This window comes from Chiloscyllium punctatum, chromosome 2 (genome assembly GCF_047496795.1).
Source record: "Chiloscyllium punctatum isolate Juve2018m chromosome 2, sChiPun1.3, whole genome shotgun sequence".
NCBI lineage: Eukaryota > Metazoa > Chordata > Chondrichthyes > Orectolobiformes > Hemiscylliidae > Chiloscyllium > Chiloscyllium punctatum.
Genome location: NC_092740.1, coordinates 66782167 through 66802337, shown reverse-complemented (window position 1 = coordinate 66802337; position 20171 = coordinate 66782167). Strand labels below are relative to the sequence as shown.

The following is a 20171-nucleotide window of genomic DNA, read 5'->3' as shown; positions in this document are numbered from 1 at the left end:
AGCTTTGCCAAGTGAACCCTATGACTCAGCTCTAGGTTTAAAATGCCATTGGTAAAGGAGAATTCCCCAGCATAGAGATCACTAGAACTTTGTGGGCTGTCTAATTGCAGGTCAGTTGTGAGCTTAGTTTTGTCACTGCTAACCACAAAATTAAGTCGGTTATTTTAAAAAGAATTGTCCATGTTCATGATATATAACTTACTATGACAGAGGATCAGTCAACCTTTGAGAAATCACAATTCTCCTATAGAACTGAAATAATACTCTATTATTCCATTTTGATCTCCTTTAAGTCCCATTTTATCTGCTACAGGGTATTTGATTGTATTCAGGCAGAAACCAAAAAAAATGAACTCACATTATTTGTTTTATCCAGTTAGAAGCGAAAACAAGGGAAGGCTGTTTAACAGACCAAACAATGCTATAAAAGAGGTTGCATTTGTCAACAGAATTATTCTGACAACTTGCCACAGTAAAGAACTGAAGTATTCCCATGTGAAATTTATGAGGCAAGACAAAAGTCATGAGCTGGTCTCTCCAACTCAGTGTTTACTGAGAAATAAGTGCCAATAACTACTCACTTGCTTTCTATAATGAGGGTTGCATTGCATGGTGACAGGATAAGACAAATTTTGATTGATTAAATTTTAATACATAAATACAAAAATTTACTTTTGTTTTGGGGAATCCATTTCTTGATTCTGTTTATAATTTAACCCATTTTTATAAATTTAATTATTGGTTTTCTTACAAAGGATTTTCTACAATGTCCTAATGAAACTCTTTTGACTTAAGACCATGAAGAGTGGAGGGAGGACAATATTTCAGGTGAAGGTGGGGTTGAAATCCTGGAAAATGTCTAAGTCTAACCGGCTGACTTCCACATTTGATTGCAATGTGTTAAGCTGCATCTACAAGACTCCTCTTTAAAATTACACTTTAAACCTATTCAGCTAATCAGAGATTTGCCAACATAGGTTTTGCAATCTAACTCTGGATCCATTGGTTTCCCAAAGATTTTATTAACAATTGCGGAGGGTAAAGACAAGGCTGGGAAATATGTCAAAAAGTAATCAGTATTCACAAGTAATCAGCTTGTATTAAAGGGATTGTTCACAATTCTTGGTGCTGAGAGGTTACTTTACACACTTTTGAGGTGTTATTTACACTTTGAAGTTTTGGAACTCTGATATAAATTTGGAGCTCAGTCTGATCAGAAATAGTGCTATTTACACTGCTTCATATTAGACTTCAAATGACACTCAATCTCACTAACAGCATCAGCAGGAACAGCAGGAGCATCCAAACATGGAATCACCTGGAGGTTTCTTTTCATGGGAGGCTGAGGGGTGACCTTATAGAGATTTATCAAATCATGAGGGGGATGGATAAGGTGAATAACAATTGTCTTTTCCCCAGGGTAGGGAAGTCCAAAATTAGTGGGCATAAGTTTAAGGTGAGAGGGGAACTGAGGAGCATCATTTCCACAAAGAGGGTGTTGTATGTATGGAACGAGGTGCCAGAGGAAATGGTAGAAGCAGGTAGAGTTACAATATTTAAAAGGCATTTGGACAGGTTTAGGTAAGGGTTAGAGGTATATGGACCAAACACAGGAAATTGGGATTAGTTCAGTTTAGGAAACCTGGTTAACATGGATGTGTTGGTCTGAAGGGCCTGTTTCATTCTGTATGGCTTTATGACTCTATGACCTATAAATCTGCTATAAAGACGAGTTCAATAAAGAGGTGAATTTCACATCAACCAAACCTGGCACACATGACTTGTAGACTGAGGATGAGCTTCTTTAACATACTTGAACATCAGTAATTCAGGACGCTGGAGGTGGTGACAGACTGTTGTAGCCTGCTGGAACATGGTGTTCCACGTGCTAGGCCTGAGAACCAGGATTAATCAATGGCTGTCAAAGTCATTGATGCTTCAACATTTCTGCCTCTCAATTCTTCCAGACTATATTCAGAAGCATTTGCAAGATCTCTGATTTGGAAGTACACAAATGGCTAATGATGTGGCTAAAGCAGAGTGCTAATAGCTAGCTTGCCAGGACAGACAATCATATACAGAGGAACCTTGATTATCCAGTATTTTATTATCCAAGTATAGGATTATCCGGCAAGATCGCAAGGTCCCGATGCTCGGCTAAACTATGTTATCCAGCATTTGATTATCCTGAATTTGATTAACCAAATGAAATACTGCTGGCCCATGTCCTTCAGATAATCGAGGTTCCTCTGTAAACTTTTCCTGACCTTAATAATGCCAGATAGAATGAGTTGGTATTCACTTGGTGGCCCTACCTGGTTCCCCACAGTTACTGGGTGTTATTGATCGCATACATGTGGCAGTGAAGATACCCAGAAATCACCCAGGGGTGATTGTCAACTGTAAAGGCTCCAATTCTATCAAGGTTCAGCTGGCATGCAACACCGAAAGAATGTTTATGAGTATGCACAGGTATGCACAGGATTCCCAAGCAGCTTCAATGCAGTGTTTGCTTTGTAGTAGACCACCCATCCTGGGTTCCTCAGGAGCTCTGGGACCAGTTATTGGCTGGCTACTTGGAGACATTAAAACCCAGCTAATATCACCTCTCAGGAACTCAAGGAATGACTTCTAAGAGGGTTACCATCATTGCTTACCACCACTAAATGTGTCATCAAACAAGCAGTCGGACTCTTAAAGGTGAGCTTCAGGTGCTTAGACAAATGTAGAGTCACCCTTCAATATGCATCAGGCAGGGCATCGAGAATGTAATGTGATGAGAACCAAATATTCTATCGTGCTAGATGTTGAAAAGAGGTTCTAGAATATGTTTAACACTTCCCATACCTTGGCAGCCACCTCTCTCGTTGATGACAAAATCTAATGCTGGATCAACAGTACTAACCTTGGTGTTTGACAACAAAACATCTGCAAGTCGACACAAATCCTCATGTACAGAGCAGTAGTCATCAAGTCACTCTTGAAAAGCAGTAAGACCTACATTGACAAAGAGGCATGGATGTACCTCAAAATAAGTTTGTGATTTTTAAAATATTTTATGCTGTATTCATGAGATGTGGCAGTCAAAACCATGGCCAATATTTATTACCCATCACTGATTGCTGTTAAGATGGTGATAATAAATGCCCTTCTTAAACTAATGAAGTCCTTATCATCTTCATACATCCATTGTGCTGTGGGTCAGGGAGTCCCAGGATTTTGACTCAATGACAGTGAAGGAATAACAATACATTTCCAAGGCAGAATGTATATTAGCTGAAGGGGAGTTTGCAGACAGTGGGGCACCCATGAGTCCAAGGTTCCATTCATTCTTCAGTGAAAAACAAAAACAAAAATGGACTTAACTATCATATATTGACTAACTGTTTTTTTCACCATTATGTTTCAGTTCTAACTCTGCATGTGATTAAATCAAAACTATTGGCACCATTATTGAGCACCTTGCTGCACAATAATTTTCTTTGCTTCAATCAGAACTATTTTGAGGATGAAACACAAATTTTCCTACAAATGGTTTTTACAGTCTCCTACTTTTTGTACATATGAAAAACACGTTTGCCAAACCTTCAGTTTAGATGATGTGAGCACTTTTATTGACTCAGTAATTCACAAACAAAATGTGAGCTTGCTTCAGGTCCTCTTCCTTCCTTTAATCTCTTTTGTCACATTGGAGCTCTCTGACATGTGATAAATGTTCCTGGAAAGCTGGTTGATGAAGTACAGTTGCACCAAGCAGAACACTAAACTGAAAAAGAAAATTATCATTTAAAGTACAAATGCTCCTTTCATTAAATGCACATCACACTCATTGCATTCCAATGAAGTTCAATACTGATGAGACGTGTTTTACTCTGTTTGTAAAATGCTTTTTTTACACTGCTAATGTAAACTATTTTCTTCTCAACATAAACATTGTCAAATCAAAGAGTCAAATGTAAGTCTGTTGAACTCACACCTCTCAGTGCAGATGGGGGATTAGTAAAACATCATTAACATTCCAGACACTTGTTTATTTGACTACAGAATGGCGATTAAGTTCAAGTACAAGAGCTGGTCATTATCTGTAATGGCTGGACGTGTAAATGGTGTATCTAATTTCATCGTGGGAATTTGATACCAGCAAATCAAATCACTAGTTCTAAGGAAAACAGAAGACTGCTAAAGCAGCATTACAAAACAGCTAAAACAAAGAGCAAGGAATGTTCTTGACGTGAATGCAGAAACCCTTTTGGGAAAGAGGGAGTTTTATTCTACTTTGTTTTGTTTTACACATACATGCTATTCATGCAAATTTCTATTAAATCTTTCAACTCTCAGTGCTATCGCCAGACTTCCTCAGAAACCTGAGTCACCTTTAAGTGCTCAACCATTTACCATAACATCTTCTCTCAATGCATGAACTCTAGGGTAATGGAATTTCCTCAGGATTTTCATCAGCATAGTTACACCTCTTGACCTTTATCAAGTCTGCTTTGTTCCTCAGTAGACAGTACAAATCACTTGCAGTGTGAAAGTTGCGCCTTGTTAAAATTCAATTTGATCTAAATCCATTTAATGTACTTAGTATGTTTCACTGTATAATTTCTGATACATTTCCAGTACACTTAGAGCCCAGAGATTAAGTTATGAGAATGTGTGGAGAGTTATTTCAAACAGAATTTAAATTAAATGTATATTTTTCCAATTAAATGGAAAAAAAAATTGTATAATTATTACAGATGCTGTAGTGAGAGAAAACTCCTAGGATGTTACAACTGGTGCAAACCATCTCTTGGGGCTTGTATGTCAAGGGAAAACTAAAGTCTGGCTCATTTTGTGGAACACATAATAAAAATAAATCAAGCTTATACATGCAGACATCTGCTTTCAGTTCTACACTTTGAAAGCATACTTATGACCTGATGACATCACAAATCTCACCCATAGTGGAGGTACTCATTGGGGCAAGTGGGCTATAATAAATTAATAAAGAACAAAACAGATTTGTTTGCATTCGCAAGGAAGTAGAGAATCAAAGGAGTGTCATTTTGTTAGAATGTGCTAACACCCATGTTCAGCTCTGATTTTAGGATCTCTATGCCTCCAAAAATGAATGAACAGATATAATTGGAAATGTTAAAAACAGTGCCAATCTTTATAATGATGGACAATATTCCTTCATGCAGGTGAATGGTTCAGCACATTCAGCAATGAGATGGGAGAAACTACTGAGTTCTGATGGGTAAGTAGGAAAAATAATGAAAGGCTGAAACAAGGTTTTTGATAGGAGAGAGAAACCTGTGAGGTAGAGTAGAGATTGTGGGCTGACCTTCACATGAGATCAGGGTTACCAGAGCCTCCCTGAAGACAAGTTAAACAGCCCATAGCAATAACATGCTCAGTAAAGCCTTAACAAAGTGAGGATCAGATTTCAGTCCCCAAATGGAAGCACGTGCAATGCTGAGGGCTGCTGAGCTCTCATATTGGCTGGTGGCTCTAGGAGTTCCAGCAGCAGCAGAAATGGAACTGCAAGAAGGCATGCAAAGATCAAGGCTGGACCCTCAATTCAATTAAATCTGGGGCTTTTTGGACAGGGAAGTATTGGGTAGCTCAGGGAGGAGGGTGAGACAAGGTTGGCGCATCAGATTTTCGTAGCCAGACAAACATCCTGAGTGATACTCCAATATTCCAACCCGCCTGCTCCTACCAACTGTTATACGGCACAGGGCAGTGTAATGTTTGCATCAGTTGGTTTGTTAACAAACTCAGTTGCTGTTTACTTATGTGCTAAAAGTGCCAGTTTTGGCATTCTCCTGCCTAATGTACCCCTAATGTATGTTATGGAGACCCAGCCGGAATGGCTAGAAAAGCAGTCAGCTAGCCACCTGACATAATTTATGTATTGCTCTGCCTGGCTAGGGACCATAGAATCTAGCCGACAGTTACAACCGTTAGGACATAATGGCTGAAGGATCAGCCACCGATGGTAAAATAGAGTGAGTGAGGAATAGGCAGTAAACAGGTGCTGGTGAGGTGTAGGATATATGCAGGTAATTCAACAAGTTGCTCCGACAGTAAGAGGTGACAAAAGCATTTGTAAACAATTGAAGGTGAATTGCTGTGGGACAGAGTCATTGGGAGCTTGAGAAGGGCAGATTATTGAAAATATACCATCTACTTTACATAAGAGCACTACTATCATAGCATGGAACTATTTAGACTTTATGGAGGCAGTGGAGAGCAGCTGAGGAAGGAGATGCCCTCAATTTAAAAGCTCATCTGAAAAATGGCAGTTCAGATTGCTAATGCACTGAAAGGTTTGCTTAGACAATGTCTAACATTAGGAGTAGAACTTGGATACATGACTTTCTTGAGTGGATGGAAGGTGGATTTGAAAACAAGTGCAGGGAACCAGGAGTGATCTTCAGGTCTGTAGAGTGTGACATGGTCACATGATTCTCTGACTCAGAGGAAAGAAGTTATCAGTTGTGCATAGAGGACAGTTAGGGATAGTTTGATTTTGAACCAGACACTGAAGAAAAACACCATCTGATCGACTGAGCAAAGAGCAATTGGTGGAAACGAAAATAAAAGTATTTGAGAGTCATAAGGCTTATAACTATTCAGCTGGATTAAATTGTAGGCAGTTAGATCCATAGCATATAATACTGGAATAAGGACCTTGTGGTAGTGTTCCTGCAGGAGACTTGGGTGCAAGTCTCACCTACTCCAAAGGTGTAACAACATTTCTGAGCCAGTTGATTAGAAGTATCTTTACAGTAATACTGGTTCTGCTCTGAAGGCAATGTTAGTGTTAAAGTTGATGAAGTTAATCTCATCAGCAAACATCTCAAGACAGGTCATGTTAGTAGGAATGGTTTCACTGAAGAATAACATATACAGAAAAAAAAGGTGGCTGGATCATGAGATTTATGACAAATTACAGAAGACATGATAAGAGAGTTGAAGTGACTGTTTCAGAAAAGTTGGAATGGAAACATGAGAAAGGGAGCATTACAATGCTCCCTGCAGAAGAACAACGAAGCAGAATTGAATTGTCAATGTTCCTGAAAGTGTGAGAAAATCCAAAAAGAGTGAACAAGGTTAAAGATCCAACAACACCATGTTATAATCCAACAGGCTGTTGCACTATAACCTGGTGTTGTGTAATTTTTAACCTTGTCTATCCTAGTCCAACACCAGTACCTCCAAGTCAATAAGAATGAGATGAACTGTGGTTGCATTCTTTTAATAAGAGTAATTCTCATTCTATTGGAATGTCTGAGACCAGTTTGAAAGAGAGAAGTATTGAGATATAGGCACAGAGTTCATAGTAGGAGTTTGGCAAATTGGAACAGGTCAGAGACTGTGTTTTCTGTTGAGGAACTCACCTCTTGACCCTCCTTCAAGGCACAAGGCAGGAATATGCTGGCATTCTCTCCACTTGCTTAGATAGATGCAGCTACAAACATTGAAACAGGTAAACACTAGCCAGCGCTGATCAGCCACTACTTCCACCAACAGACACTTCCTCCACCAGTGGGACAATGGTTTAGCTAGTGAGGTCACATAACATATGAGTGGTGATTAGCCCATAGAGTTCATGTGGTGAATTTTGCAGGACTAAGAAGCTGGAAGGAGATAGAGCAACCATCCAGGAGCCCGATATCTACCACACATCAGTTGAGAAATTTTATATTTTGAACTCAATCCCATCATCTCTCTCATTAATAAATATTGTAAATAGTTGAGTCCTCAGTACAGATCCCTTCAGGATGTCACCAGTCACAGCTTACCCGTCCATTTTCCCTATTTCTAGCTTCTCAGGCAATCTATGATACATAAAATCAGTGAATTATTATTGTCATTGTCATGGTCAGAGAGGTCTACAGCACAGAAAAAAAGCCATTTGGCCCATCGACTCTGAGCCAATAAAAAATAACCACTTAAATATTCTAATCCCATTTTCTAGCACCTAGCCCATAGCTTTGTATGTTTTCGCATCTGAAGTGTACATCAAATACTTGTTAAACATTATGAGGGTTTCCACCTCTACCACCCTTACTGACAGCGAGTTCCAGATTCCCACCAGCCTCTGGGTGAAAACAAATTCCTCATATCCCTTGAAGGTAATCCTATCTGACCCATACACAACATGTCCCACACTCCAGATCATTCCTCTTTGGTCTGCAATGTCTTTTTCTCTTCTGGGGATTACCAATTCCTCATTTAGAAGTCAAGATTGAATTCTGCCTCCAGCACCCTCTCAGGCAGAGAATGTGTAAAAATGTTTTTTCTTTATTTTATCTCAGATTTTTAAAACAATTTTCCTTAAATTAATGTCCTTTTGTTCCGTCAACAGGAATAGTTTTTTTTCTAGTTACCCTCTCTTCTCTATCTATTCTATCCAAATGTCTCATAATTTTAAACTCCTCAATAAGTCTCCTCACAACCTTCTCTTCTCTAAAGAGATCAAAGGCAAGTTCTTAAATCTCTACATAATTTACGTTGCTCATACTTGATTCATAATTGCAAATATTTTCTGCACTCTCTGTAAAGATGTCACATTTTCCCAAGTGAACATTAATTTTGTCTCTCATAGTTTGTCAACTATCGAAATTAAACTGACTGGTTTGATATTAGTGGGTTTAGTCTAACTCCTTTTGCTGAACTAAGGTGCACAAGGAAGGCAATATGTCAATCTGGATTCACATCTGCAACCTCAACAATATCTATCTGTTCTCTTATCAAATCCCATGTCACTACTGATTTCCCTAAGATTATTCAGCCCTGTCTAGTTAAAATACTTGCCTTTGGCTGTGTTCACCAAATTAACTATCATACTCAGCAGTAATTAAGATTGAATAGCAGCTGGACAGCACAAAACATGTCGGAAATTTCTGCACTTCCTGTCTGGTTTTCGATGATTGACTTGCAGTCACCCATTTCTATTTGCTTGCTCACCTTTAATTGAACTAATCATTTGTCCTCAACTCCACGAGGTTCAATTTTAGATACATTTTAGTTTTGTAGAGTCATAGCATCATACAGCATGGAAACAGACCCTTCAGTCTAGCTCATCCATGCCAACTAAACTGGTCCAACTTACCTGTGGTAAAAACAATGACTGCAGATGCTGGAAACCAGAGTCTAGCTTAGAATGGTGCTGGAAAAAAAACAGCAGTTCAGGCAGCATCCGAGGAGCATTAAAATCAATGTTTCGGGCAATACAGACAGAGAGCCTGAAGGGTGGAGAGATTTTACTGCTCCTCGGATGCTGCCTGAACTGCTGTGCTTTTCCAGCACCATTCTAATCTAGACTCTGGTTTCCAGCATCTGCAGTCATTGTTTTTACCGAGTTGATTTTAACCCTACTGCAAATCCTCTTGCAAGGATGCCTGCCTTGAAGAAGATTTCCTCCTCCCTCTACAAGAATCTCAGGGAGTCCCTCTCCCACTGCAACTCCCAACTTACCTTTGCCTGGCCCAAATCGCTCTAAACCTTTCCTATTTATGTACCTGCCTAAATGTCTTTTAAATGTTGCAACTGTACCTGTATCTATCACTTCATCTGGCAGTTCATCCCACACACAAACTCCCTCCTGTGTGAAAAGGTTGCCCCTCGGGTCCCTTTTGAATCTTTCCTCTCTTCCCTGTAAAAATATAATCCCTTATTTTGAACTCCACCACAATAGGGGGAAAAAAACCTTTGCTTTTCACCTTATCCATGGCTCTCATGACTTTATAAACTTCTATAAGGTCACCCCTCAACTTCCTATGTTCCAGTGAAAATAAAGGCCCAGCCTACCCAACTTCTCCTTATAATTCAAACCCTCCATTCCCAGCAATATCCTGTAACTACTTTCTATACTCTCTCCAATTTAATAAGATTCTTCCTATAGCAGGGCGACCAGAACTGTACACAGTACTCCAAAAGTTGCTTCACCAATGCCCTGTACAACCGTAACATGACATCTCAACTTCTATACTTAATCGTCTGAACAACAAAGGCAAGTATGTTAAATGCCTTCTCAACCACCTGCAATGCAACTTTCAAAGAACTATGTATCTGAACTCTTAGGTTTCTTCATGAAGGCTTTCATCAAATATCCTGGAAAACATCCATAAAAATACTGTTATCAAAATAAAATTGAATAATTTAAAGAGCGTGATATGACCATTTAAGTAATCTGCTTAATAATAAACCCATGTGACCTTTTTTATGGGGACAGCTGCTCAAATCTACACTATAAGTTAGATGCAAATTCTAAAGCCTCAACTCAAAGGGAGAGCAACTGTTCTGGCTGCACACACAATTTCAGAAGAAACCTCACAACAGATCTTGCCATTCTAAGGAGAAGAAAAGGACCTTCTTTGGATTTATCATCAAGCAAAATGCGAATGAAAACAGATCCTCCATTCAAAGAAGTAATGTTTATACAAAGTTAAAGACTAGGATTTGCCAGAGGCCCTCATATTCCTGGAAATCTGTAACATTATGCTCAGAAGATTGAATGAGGGGACCAGATTTCAAAATGCATTTGATGCTTGACCCTGGTGCGGCAGGAAGTAGAGATCCTAGTAAATCCAGAAGGAATTTAGGATTTTCTACACAGACTATATTTCTATTGAGAGTGATGTGTAATGAGACATGGCATGAGATTTCAATTGGGTTAAAAGATAATGGGGAATAGGATTTTTGGTGTTTAATGTATTAGTTTGCTACTGAATAATGTTTATTCCCATATTGACTGTAGCTTGTTTGTAAAATTAAAAGTCTTAAAATGTGGGATTACATGGTTTGGTTCTTGATGTCACTATGAAATTCAAACTTTTTGTCTAAGTTATCACATTCCATGGTAACTGGAACAATACCCTTATCCACTATGTTAAAAATAACACAACACCAGGTTATAGTCCCAACAGGTTTATTTGGAAGCACTAGCTATCAGTACGCTGTCCCACCTGATGAAGGAGCAGTGCTCCGAAAGCTAGTGCTTCCAAATAAACCTGTTGAACTATAATCTGGCATTGTGTGATTTTTAATTTTATCCATCCCAGTCCAACGCTGGCATCTACAAGTCATGGCGACCACTTTATCCACTATGTTAGCCACCAACATTCAATCACGTCTCTCAGCAATGACCTACCCTTTAAAAGTATTTACTGGATCTCTCTGACCAGCTGCAAATTTTCAAGGGGGGTATTCAGTTATTCTATTCTTTGTTGCAAACTCTAGTAATTTTATGACAATAGATGTTAAGGTTAACTGGTTCATGATTTCCTAGATTCACTTTTCATCTTAAACAACAATTTTCCAATCTACAAAACAGTTCCTGAATTGAGAGAACTTTGAATGATCATGATTAGGACATTTCCAATTTTCTTAATTTAAAACACTAGGATAGAAGCCATTCAGTGAGTACCGTCTATAAGATGCAGTGTAGCAATTCACCAAGGCTTTCAAACCTGTGCCCTCTGCAGAGATGCAGATGCATGGGAAAGATTTCTCCTCCAAATCACATCTTTGCCTGACATGGAACAATAAGCCATTCTTTTAGTGTCACTAGGGCATACTCCAGAACAGCTCTCCTAATTCAACTGAGGGTGTCCCTGCACCCAAGGACTGCAGCTGCTGAAGGAGCTGGCCTTCTTAAAGGAAATAAAAGATGGGTAATTAATGCTGGCTGAGCCAGTGACACCCACATCCTGTGAATGAATAAAATAAGAATGCTGCTCGGTAGAGATTTGACACTCACAACTACCTTTATTTCATTTGTTTCTGTTAATTTGCTTTCACAAATTATGAGTTCATTCCTGAGTCAATATTAACTTCCTTGCAATGTTCTTGATGCAAATTTCAATGCAGTGTAATTATTTCACATTTCCTTATCCTTAATTATATCATCATAGTCAGTTTTTAAGGAGCTGTTAATCAGCTCTGTTTTATCCAAAAGCTAATTTTCATATCTCCTTTTACAGCTCTTATTGTCACATTTTGCTGTTTCATGTATCGCTCCCATTGACTAGAATCTAACCTTTTTGCAGACTTGAGATAAGATTGACTGCCCTTACCACCAAGGCAGTGTTTGACTGAGTATAGGGAGCAGATGGGAATGTGAAATTTGAAACATAAACATCAGATAAAGTTGAGAAACTTTTCAGCCATGACTAAATGACAGAGCAGACTTGATGGACTAAATGGCCTAATTTCTGCTCCTGTGTTTTATGGTCTTGTGATCTTGCAAAATTTTATCGAAAGGCAGAACAGGCTTCAGGGGTTGAATGGTCTACTTCTACTCCTATTTCACGTATTCGTACGGCATCAATGGGCTTTAGCAAAGGCAAAGTCAATGGGAATCAGACAGAAATCTCTCCACTGGTTACAATCATATTAGAAAATGTTGTTCTTGCTGGAGGTCATTCATCCCAGCTCAAGAAAGTTACTTCAGCCGTTCCAGTGTTACACAGGAAGTTGATTGATCAAAGATCCTTCCTCCCTCATAAGATAAGAGGTGGAAATGTTCACTGATGATTGCAGAATATTTGGCTCTATTCATGATTCCTCAGGTACTGAAGCAGTCCAAGTCCAAATACAGCAAGATCTGGACAACATTTGTGCTAAGCACATGGGCAAGTAATGTTTGCCCCATATAAGTGGCAAGCAATGCCCATTTCAAATGAGTGGCAACCTAGCCATCACTCCTTGACTTTCAATGGTATTAACATCATTGAATCCACCACTGTCAACATCCTGGGGATTACCGTCAGAACTGAACTGGACCAGCAACTGCAGAATTATGAAATGTAGGGGGATCCAGATGTTCTAATACATGCGTCACAAATGTTAATATGCAAGTGATTGAAATTGCTAATGCAATACATTTCATTGCTTGTGTAACAAGAGGAAATGAATATAAAAGTAAGATATACTTCAGTGAAACATAGATGAGACCACACTTTGAATACTGTGCGTGGTTCTGGGCTCCTCAGTTCAGTTTGGGTGTGAATTTGGTGGAGGCGATTCAGAGCATATTTACTAGATTGATACTTGGAATGAGCAAGTTGTCTTATGAGGAAGATTGGACAGGCTGGGTTTGACTACACTGAAGTTTGAAAGAGTCATTAAGTTGAGTGTTTGAAGTTTATCAAATTTTGAATGGTTTTGACAAGGGGGCGTAGAAAGAAAGTTTCCTCTTGTGGGTGAGTCCAAAATTAGGATACATCTGTTTTAAAATTAGAGGCCACCCTTTTCGGACAGATATGAGGGAGGGGCTTTTTTTTCTGAGAGGGTTATATGAATTTGGAACTCTGTCTCAAAATGTGATGGAGGTAGGGGCATTAAATATTTTAAGACAGAACTAAATACATTCTTGTTAGACAAGGGATCAAAGGTTAACAGGACTAGATGGGAATGTGGAATTCAGAAGACAAACAGATTGACCCTGATCTTATCGAATGGTGGAGCAGGCTTGAAGGGCAAAATGGCCAACTTCTGCTTTTAGTTCAGATGCTCATATGTCACTTAACTCTTTATTCTTTCCTGACTGCTCCTTAGGGTGAGTCCCTAAGCTTTGTCCCTTGCCTCTAAGGCATATAAACTGATTCAGTATTCTGCTAAAAAAATTTTTCACATTTTCTACTGATTGTCTGTAACTTGACCCATTAACAGATATACACAGTTTACTGTTTCTGTCAGATCATTTTGAAGTCAGCCTTAATTAAATGTACAATCTGGGATCTTAGCAACGTTATTGCAATTCTCTCTTTCAAACGCATCATTGAACTCAGTCACATTATGGTTGTAATTTGATAAATGTTGAAGCACTATTCAGTTACTAATTAATTTTGTCTTATTGCTGATTATCTAATCTAATATGGCAAAACCCTCTTGTTTCTAGGACAGATTGCTGCAAGAAACTATCTTGAAAACACTCAACAAATATACCTTTTCTGATGCAAGCTTGTCTGTTTATCTCATTCTATTCAGAATTTAAAATGCCCCATTAAATCACTTTACCTTCACTACATGCTTGGCTAACGTTTTCACATTCAACCATTTCACAGCTACCAGAGCCTAATATGTAACTCCCACTGGAGTCTTAAATTCTTCCCTATTTCTTAATTCTACCCATAAACTGTCCACTGCCTACTTTCCTCTTATAGCCTGTCTCATCTCTGAAGTGATTTAATCTTCAATCACGTATGCTAATGCACCTCCTCCACCAGAATCCCTATATTTCTTGAAGACATTATAACTGGCACATTCAGTTCCCCTACCTGACTATTTTACAGCCATTCTGGATTAATCAACTATTGCTTCCTAGCTTGGCTGCAATATTTGTTACACACTACCCTCATAACTCTTTGTTTATTTGCAGTATCATTGCAGTATGCTGTAATTGCTAATTCATCTATGCCACTAAGCACTCCTTGCATATACAACAACCATTACTGACTTGCTCATTTAAATCTGTTGCTTTACAGTGATAGTTATATCTTCTCTGAACTTTAGTAGCCAACTTATTCCTGACTTTCAATCACATTTTCTGAGCAGTTACCATTAGCTTTGTTTTTGCGTTGACAGATCACCAGTCTTGCTTCCTCCCTAATATAATTCAAAAGTTGCATGCAACGATGTAATGCAAAGGTTATCAGTACACATTTGGTCTATTCACCAAAATGTTTTTTTTTAATGTCATTAATCCATTTCCCAAAAATACTCCACACTTCACCGTGATAGTAACAAATTTTTCTAAACAGTTAGATCAGTCATGCAGCTCATTAGTTGCTTTAGAAGCATTAAAGGATCATTAATACAGGTACGAGTATAAAACAATCATTGTTCATTTCTCATTGTAGCTAATAAAGTCACATTTTCAGGAAGTGCATGTTTGGAAAGTACGGTTTCCCACTATTTTATTATCAGGTCATAAATTAAGTTAAAAAATAAGCATTTGTTTTTTTTAAAAGAGAAAGGAAATCGAGCCCTATTGTTTCTCAAAATAGACTTTAGTGTTAATGATCTCTGTTATGCTGGCCTTAGTTAAAGACCTTGGCTGTGATTATAAACGAATATCAACTTAGCCCAATTAGAGGTCCCATTTAGTTTACAACATGAGTTTTGAACTTTTACCCATCAGTCACGCGGACAGCAAATAAAAATGTGCATTTCTTACATATTACGCTATGTTTCATTGTTATTGTAACAGGACTGCTTAAAAGAAGCTTTAAATCGTGCTGTGAATCAGAGTTGAATACTATGCATAGAATCTGATCGTGGTACTGTTATATCTTCTGGTTCCCACAAGTCTGAAACAAACGCACGCAACAAAAAGCAAGTAAGATTCAACCCTACGTCTGAGTTCCATTGAGTCTTTTATTGGTTTACTGCCAGGAATTTTCTCAAGTTCTCTCACCCTATCTTAGCAAACTCACCCCGGCGTCTCTCACAACCGGTTCAACCCCATCTTAGCACATGCTGCTCCCACAAAAACTCACCACTCAGAGGATATCTCAGAATTCACTGGCATCCCTTATGCCCTGGTCATCTTGAAAAGTTGATTGTGGAAAGGACAATTCACTGTCAGTCTGCAGCTAGTCGGCACAGTTACAAAAATCGACCCCAGAGGTGGCAGACAGGGGGCACGATTGGTGCTCCCCTGTCTGGGGTGGTACCTGGGGGTCCTGCAGGATGGAGAGGTGCAGAGGTGGGACTTCCTCTTCCCCCAGGACCAGAAGTGGAAGCCACAACAATGGGCCAAACCAGTCTGCTCTGAGATTGCCATCAGGTTAAAGCAGTCTCAGCCTTCTAGAGGAATGCCCAAAACTGTGAGAAGAAGGACAATGGCCTGCTCCATTCTGCCAGAGTATGGTCCACTATCCTCTCTCCTTTTTCTCACATTCAGTCTATCTCTGCTTCTGTAGCCACCTTCCAACAAGGCTCATGCTCTAACACCCTCACTGTTATCTGCAACGTCTTCCCATCACAACCTCACCCACCCCAGCCTCTAATCACAATCTACCATGCCCTCTATGATACCTACTCACTCACTTGGAAACCTCCCCAGATACACCAATAACAATAGCCCTCCACCCACTTTCAGCTCCCATAAAACCTGCCACTCATACTCACAGGAAAACAGCCCACAACAAGACAGAACTGGCCATTATTCAGCTCTTTACCCCTTGCAAGGTGAGGATCCTGTCTCTGGCCACCCTGAGCACAGCATGGACTGATGACTGGGCCTGTCATTGACTTAGTATGCCAGGATATCCCTGATCAATGGCTATCCCTCTTGATCTACTGCTGAAAACTATGATAAGACTCCAGGCTTTGTCATGGGAGTATTAATGTTAATAATTTTAGTTAAAAATCACACAACACCAGGTTATAGTGCAACAGGTTTATTTGGAAGCACTAGCTTTCAGAGTGCTGCTCCTTGTGCCCACAACCACCTGATGAAGGAGCAGCGCTCCGAAAGCTAGTGCTTCCAAATAAACCTGTTGCACTATAACCTGGTGTTGTGTGATTTTTAACTTTGTACATCCCAGTCCAACACCGGTGTCTCCACATCACTGATAATGGTGTGAGCTGGGCTATTAGCAATGTGTTTAACAAGCAGTAATGACCATCAATTGGCACCTGGCCACTGCCTAACAAGAATCTCATCACACAAGATATGAAAAGCATAAAAAATGGAACAAGGTGATCTCCACATCAAGATGGGCCTCACCACACTAGTTGCCCTATCTGCAAAACATCTCACCAGATCCCATGTTACTCAGATCCCTTATCAGATTCCCTCCATAGACTCAAAAATGCTAAAGCTACACTGAAAACTTTTACACAGTACACAAATCCAGTACAACTGAGACACCAGATATGCATCATGACATCAATAAGTTACATTTTTTTACAAGTAATAATTACAATATAATAAGTATTCATATGAGTTGAGATTTATTGTAAATCCATAAGACTATAAGATATAAGAGCAAAATTAGGCCATCCAGTCCATCAAATCTGTTTTGCCATTCAATCATGGCTGAAATATTCCTCTATACCATCTCCTGCCCTCTCCCTGTCTGTCTCTCTCTGTCTTAAATGCACTCAGTGATTTGACCTCCACAGCTTTCTATGGCAATATGTTTCACAGATTCACCACCCTCTGGCTGAAGAAATTCTTCTTTATCACAGTTCTAAAGGATTATCCCTTCTCTCTGAGGCTGTGCCTTCGGGTCCTAGTCTCTCCTACTAGTTCCATCTTTTTCAAGTCCACACTATCCAGGCCTCTCAGTATTCTTTAAGTTTCAGTGAGATCCCTCACATCCTTATGGCATACATGCAGACCTCTATTTGCATCACTGTCTCCAATTAGCCTACTGCTTAAGTTACTCGTGTAAGACTTACAGATAGCAGCTCTTAGGAAATTGCAAATGTGCAGTTAATAACTTCACACCAATTTTCTGACATAAATGTCTCTGTGAGCCCAGCTTCCTGCTGGGAGCTGGGAATAGTAAAAACACGTCAATAATTTCATTGTAAGGAATTTCAAGAAGAAGCTCATCAATCACTTTTCACATTAGGATAGTGAGGATACGTCTTACCATGTTGTGTAGTTTAGGAATTTAAAGAATATATTTACTTAAAAGTGAAACTTAAGCCTGAATACTTTCTGCCCTCATATTACATTCTAAAATTCTGTGTGCTATTTCTAGTTAGTGCATTTGTTTAAAATTAGGAAACAAAAGAATGGATAGTGAACACAGAAGTTTTGGGCTTTTAATCTTCATAAACCAGAAATTACACCCTAGAAAATAGTTTTCTATACACCACACACTGACATAATGACAAAGCTGAGGTGCCTATGACAGCAAAGCTCTGGAAATAATGCTGTTGCAAACTAATGAACATTGATTTACTGTTTACACTGGACAATGGTGTAATAAAGTGATTTTTCTGATGTTTCAGCAAGGGATTGGACAGTTACCTCTTCCTTCATTTTGTACAATTGGGTGTCATGAATGAAGTAAAAAAAAATTAGAGTCACAGTGTCTCAATGGTTAGCACTGCTGCCTCACAGCATCAGGGACCCAAGTTTGCTTCCCACCTTGGGTGACTGTCTGTGTGGAGTTTGCACATTCTACCCACGTCTGCATGGGTTTCCTCCCACAATTCAAAGATATGCATGTTAGGTGAATTGGCCATGCTAAATTACCCATTGTGTTCAGGGATGTGTAGGTTAGGTGCATTAGTCAGGAGTAAATATAGGGTAGGGAAATGGTTCTGGGTGGGTTACTCTTCAGAGGATCGGTGTGGACTTTTTGGGTTGAAGGGCCTGTTTTCACACTTGTAGGGCTTCTATGATTCTGTAAATTGGAAGCCAACCTGCCTTCCAAAAATGAGCAATTTGCTAATCATGACATTTAAAGATAACATTGAACAGAATTTTAGATGGCCCATGCAATTTTATGGGATGCATTTGGATCAAATAGAAAGAGTCAGGTATTGTGAATCTTGGTGGGTAAATATGGATGGCACATGCGTGTAATATCCAAGATGAAGAGGGAGGGACTCGCTCAGACATGATAGATGCAGCAGCTGCCTGGTGCTTGAGGTGAAGATGCTTTAAATTTTCAAAATAAAAACTGAAAGAACTGCAGATGCTGTAAATCAGAAACAAAAGCAGAGATTGCTGTAAAAGCTCAGCAGGTCTGGCAGCATCTGTGAAGTGAGATCAGAGTTAATGTTTTGGATCTGGTGACCCTTGTTCAGAGCTGATGGTAGCTCAGAAAATAGTTTATTTGCAGAAGATAGAGGGGGTAAGGAGTAAATAATAGGTGGGGATAAAGCACAAAGACAGAAAAGACGGTTGGAAAGACAAAGGAGTGGGTAACAATCTGGCTAGGAGAGTGAATACTTGGTAATCTTGCTATTGCATAGTCTGCCATTACACATGACCTAGTGTTCGTCACGAACAGTCTTCATTAACAGCTTTTCACCCTCCGAGCCAGATTATTATCCACTCCTCTGTCTTTCTAACTCTCTGGACCTGAAATGTTAACTCTGATTTCTCTTTACAGATACTTTCCAGCAATTTTAGTTTTGTTTTGAATTTTCAAGTTTGGGGAAACTTTCTAAGGTGACACATTGCAAAGAAACCTGTACTGTATACAGGAATTATAGCTCAGGAGGCCTATAGCCACTGAGAATTTTTAAAAGAGTAGGATAAAATAAGGAAATCGGAATTTATTGTTCATATCATAAAAGGTATCTGGTTGGGTTTGGAGGGACATGGGCCGGCTGCCGGCAGGTGGGACTAGATTGAGTTGGGATATCTGGTCGGCATGGATGGGTTGGACCGAAGGGTCTGTTTCCATGGTGTACATCTCTATGACTCTATGTATCAGTGGCATTTAGTGGAGATAGCAGCACATTGGTAATGCCATCAGACTAATAATTCAGAGGCCTGGGTTAATTCTCCTGATGAAGGGCTTTTGCCCAAAACGATTTTCCTGCTCCTCAGATGCTGCCTGACCTGCTGTGCTTTTCCAGCACCACTCTAATCTAGACTCTAATCTCCAGGCCTCACTTTCGCCTGGGATAACTCTGTGTGGCACTGGAAAAGCACAGGCAGTCAGGCAGTTTCTGAGGAGCAGGAGAGTTGACGTTTCGAGCATAAGCTCTTCCTCAGGAATGTTGTGGTGGGTGGGGGGAGGTGCCCAAGGGGGCTGGACGATAAATGGGAGGGGGCTGGGGCTGAGGGGATGGTATCACCATGGATATCACCATCACCATCACCGCCCACCTTCATCTACCTATCACATTCCTAGCTACCTTCCCCCTAGCCCCAGCCCCCTCCCACTTATCTCTCAGTCCCCTTGGCAACCCGACCTCCCCCTACTTCCCCCGCATTCCTGATGAAGAGCTTATGCTCGAAACATCGACTCTCCTGCTCCTTGGATGCTGCCTGACCTGCTGTGCTTTTCCAGTGCCACACTTTTTAACTTTGATCTCCAGCATCTGCAATCCTCACTTTCTCGTAATTCTCTAATGATATGAGTTCAAATTACAGCTGGTGGAACTTAAATTCAGTTAAAAATTATGGAATTGAAAACTAGTCATCAAATATCATTAAAAATATTCTGATTCACCCAAGTCCTTTAGGG

The 20171-nt window shown here is 39.7% G+C and overlaps 1 protein-coding gene across 1 annotated transcript in view; it reads right to left on the bottom strand.

Moving 5' to 3' along the window:
- Positions 1-3626: 3626 nt before the first annotated feature.
- The window catches only part of krtcap2 (keratinocyte associated protein 2), a 197977-nt gene continuing 181432 nt past the window's right edge, over positions 3627-20171 (bottom strand). The window contains exon 5 of the mRNA XM_072591747.1: positions 3627-3766. Coding sequence (XP_072447848.1) covers positions 3652-3766 — 115 coding nt within the window. The 3' untranslated portion in view covers positions 3627-3651. The remainder of the gene's footprint in view (positions 3767-20171) is intronic.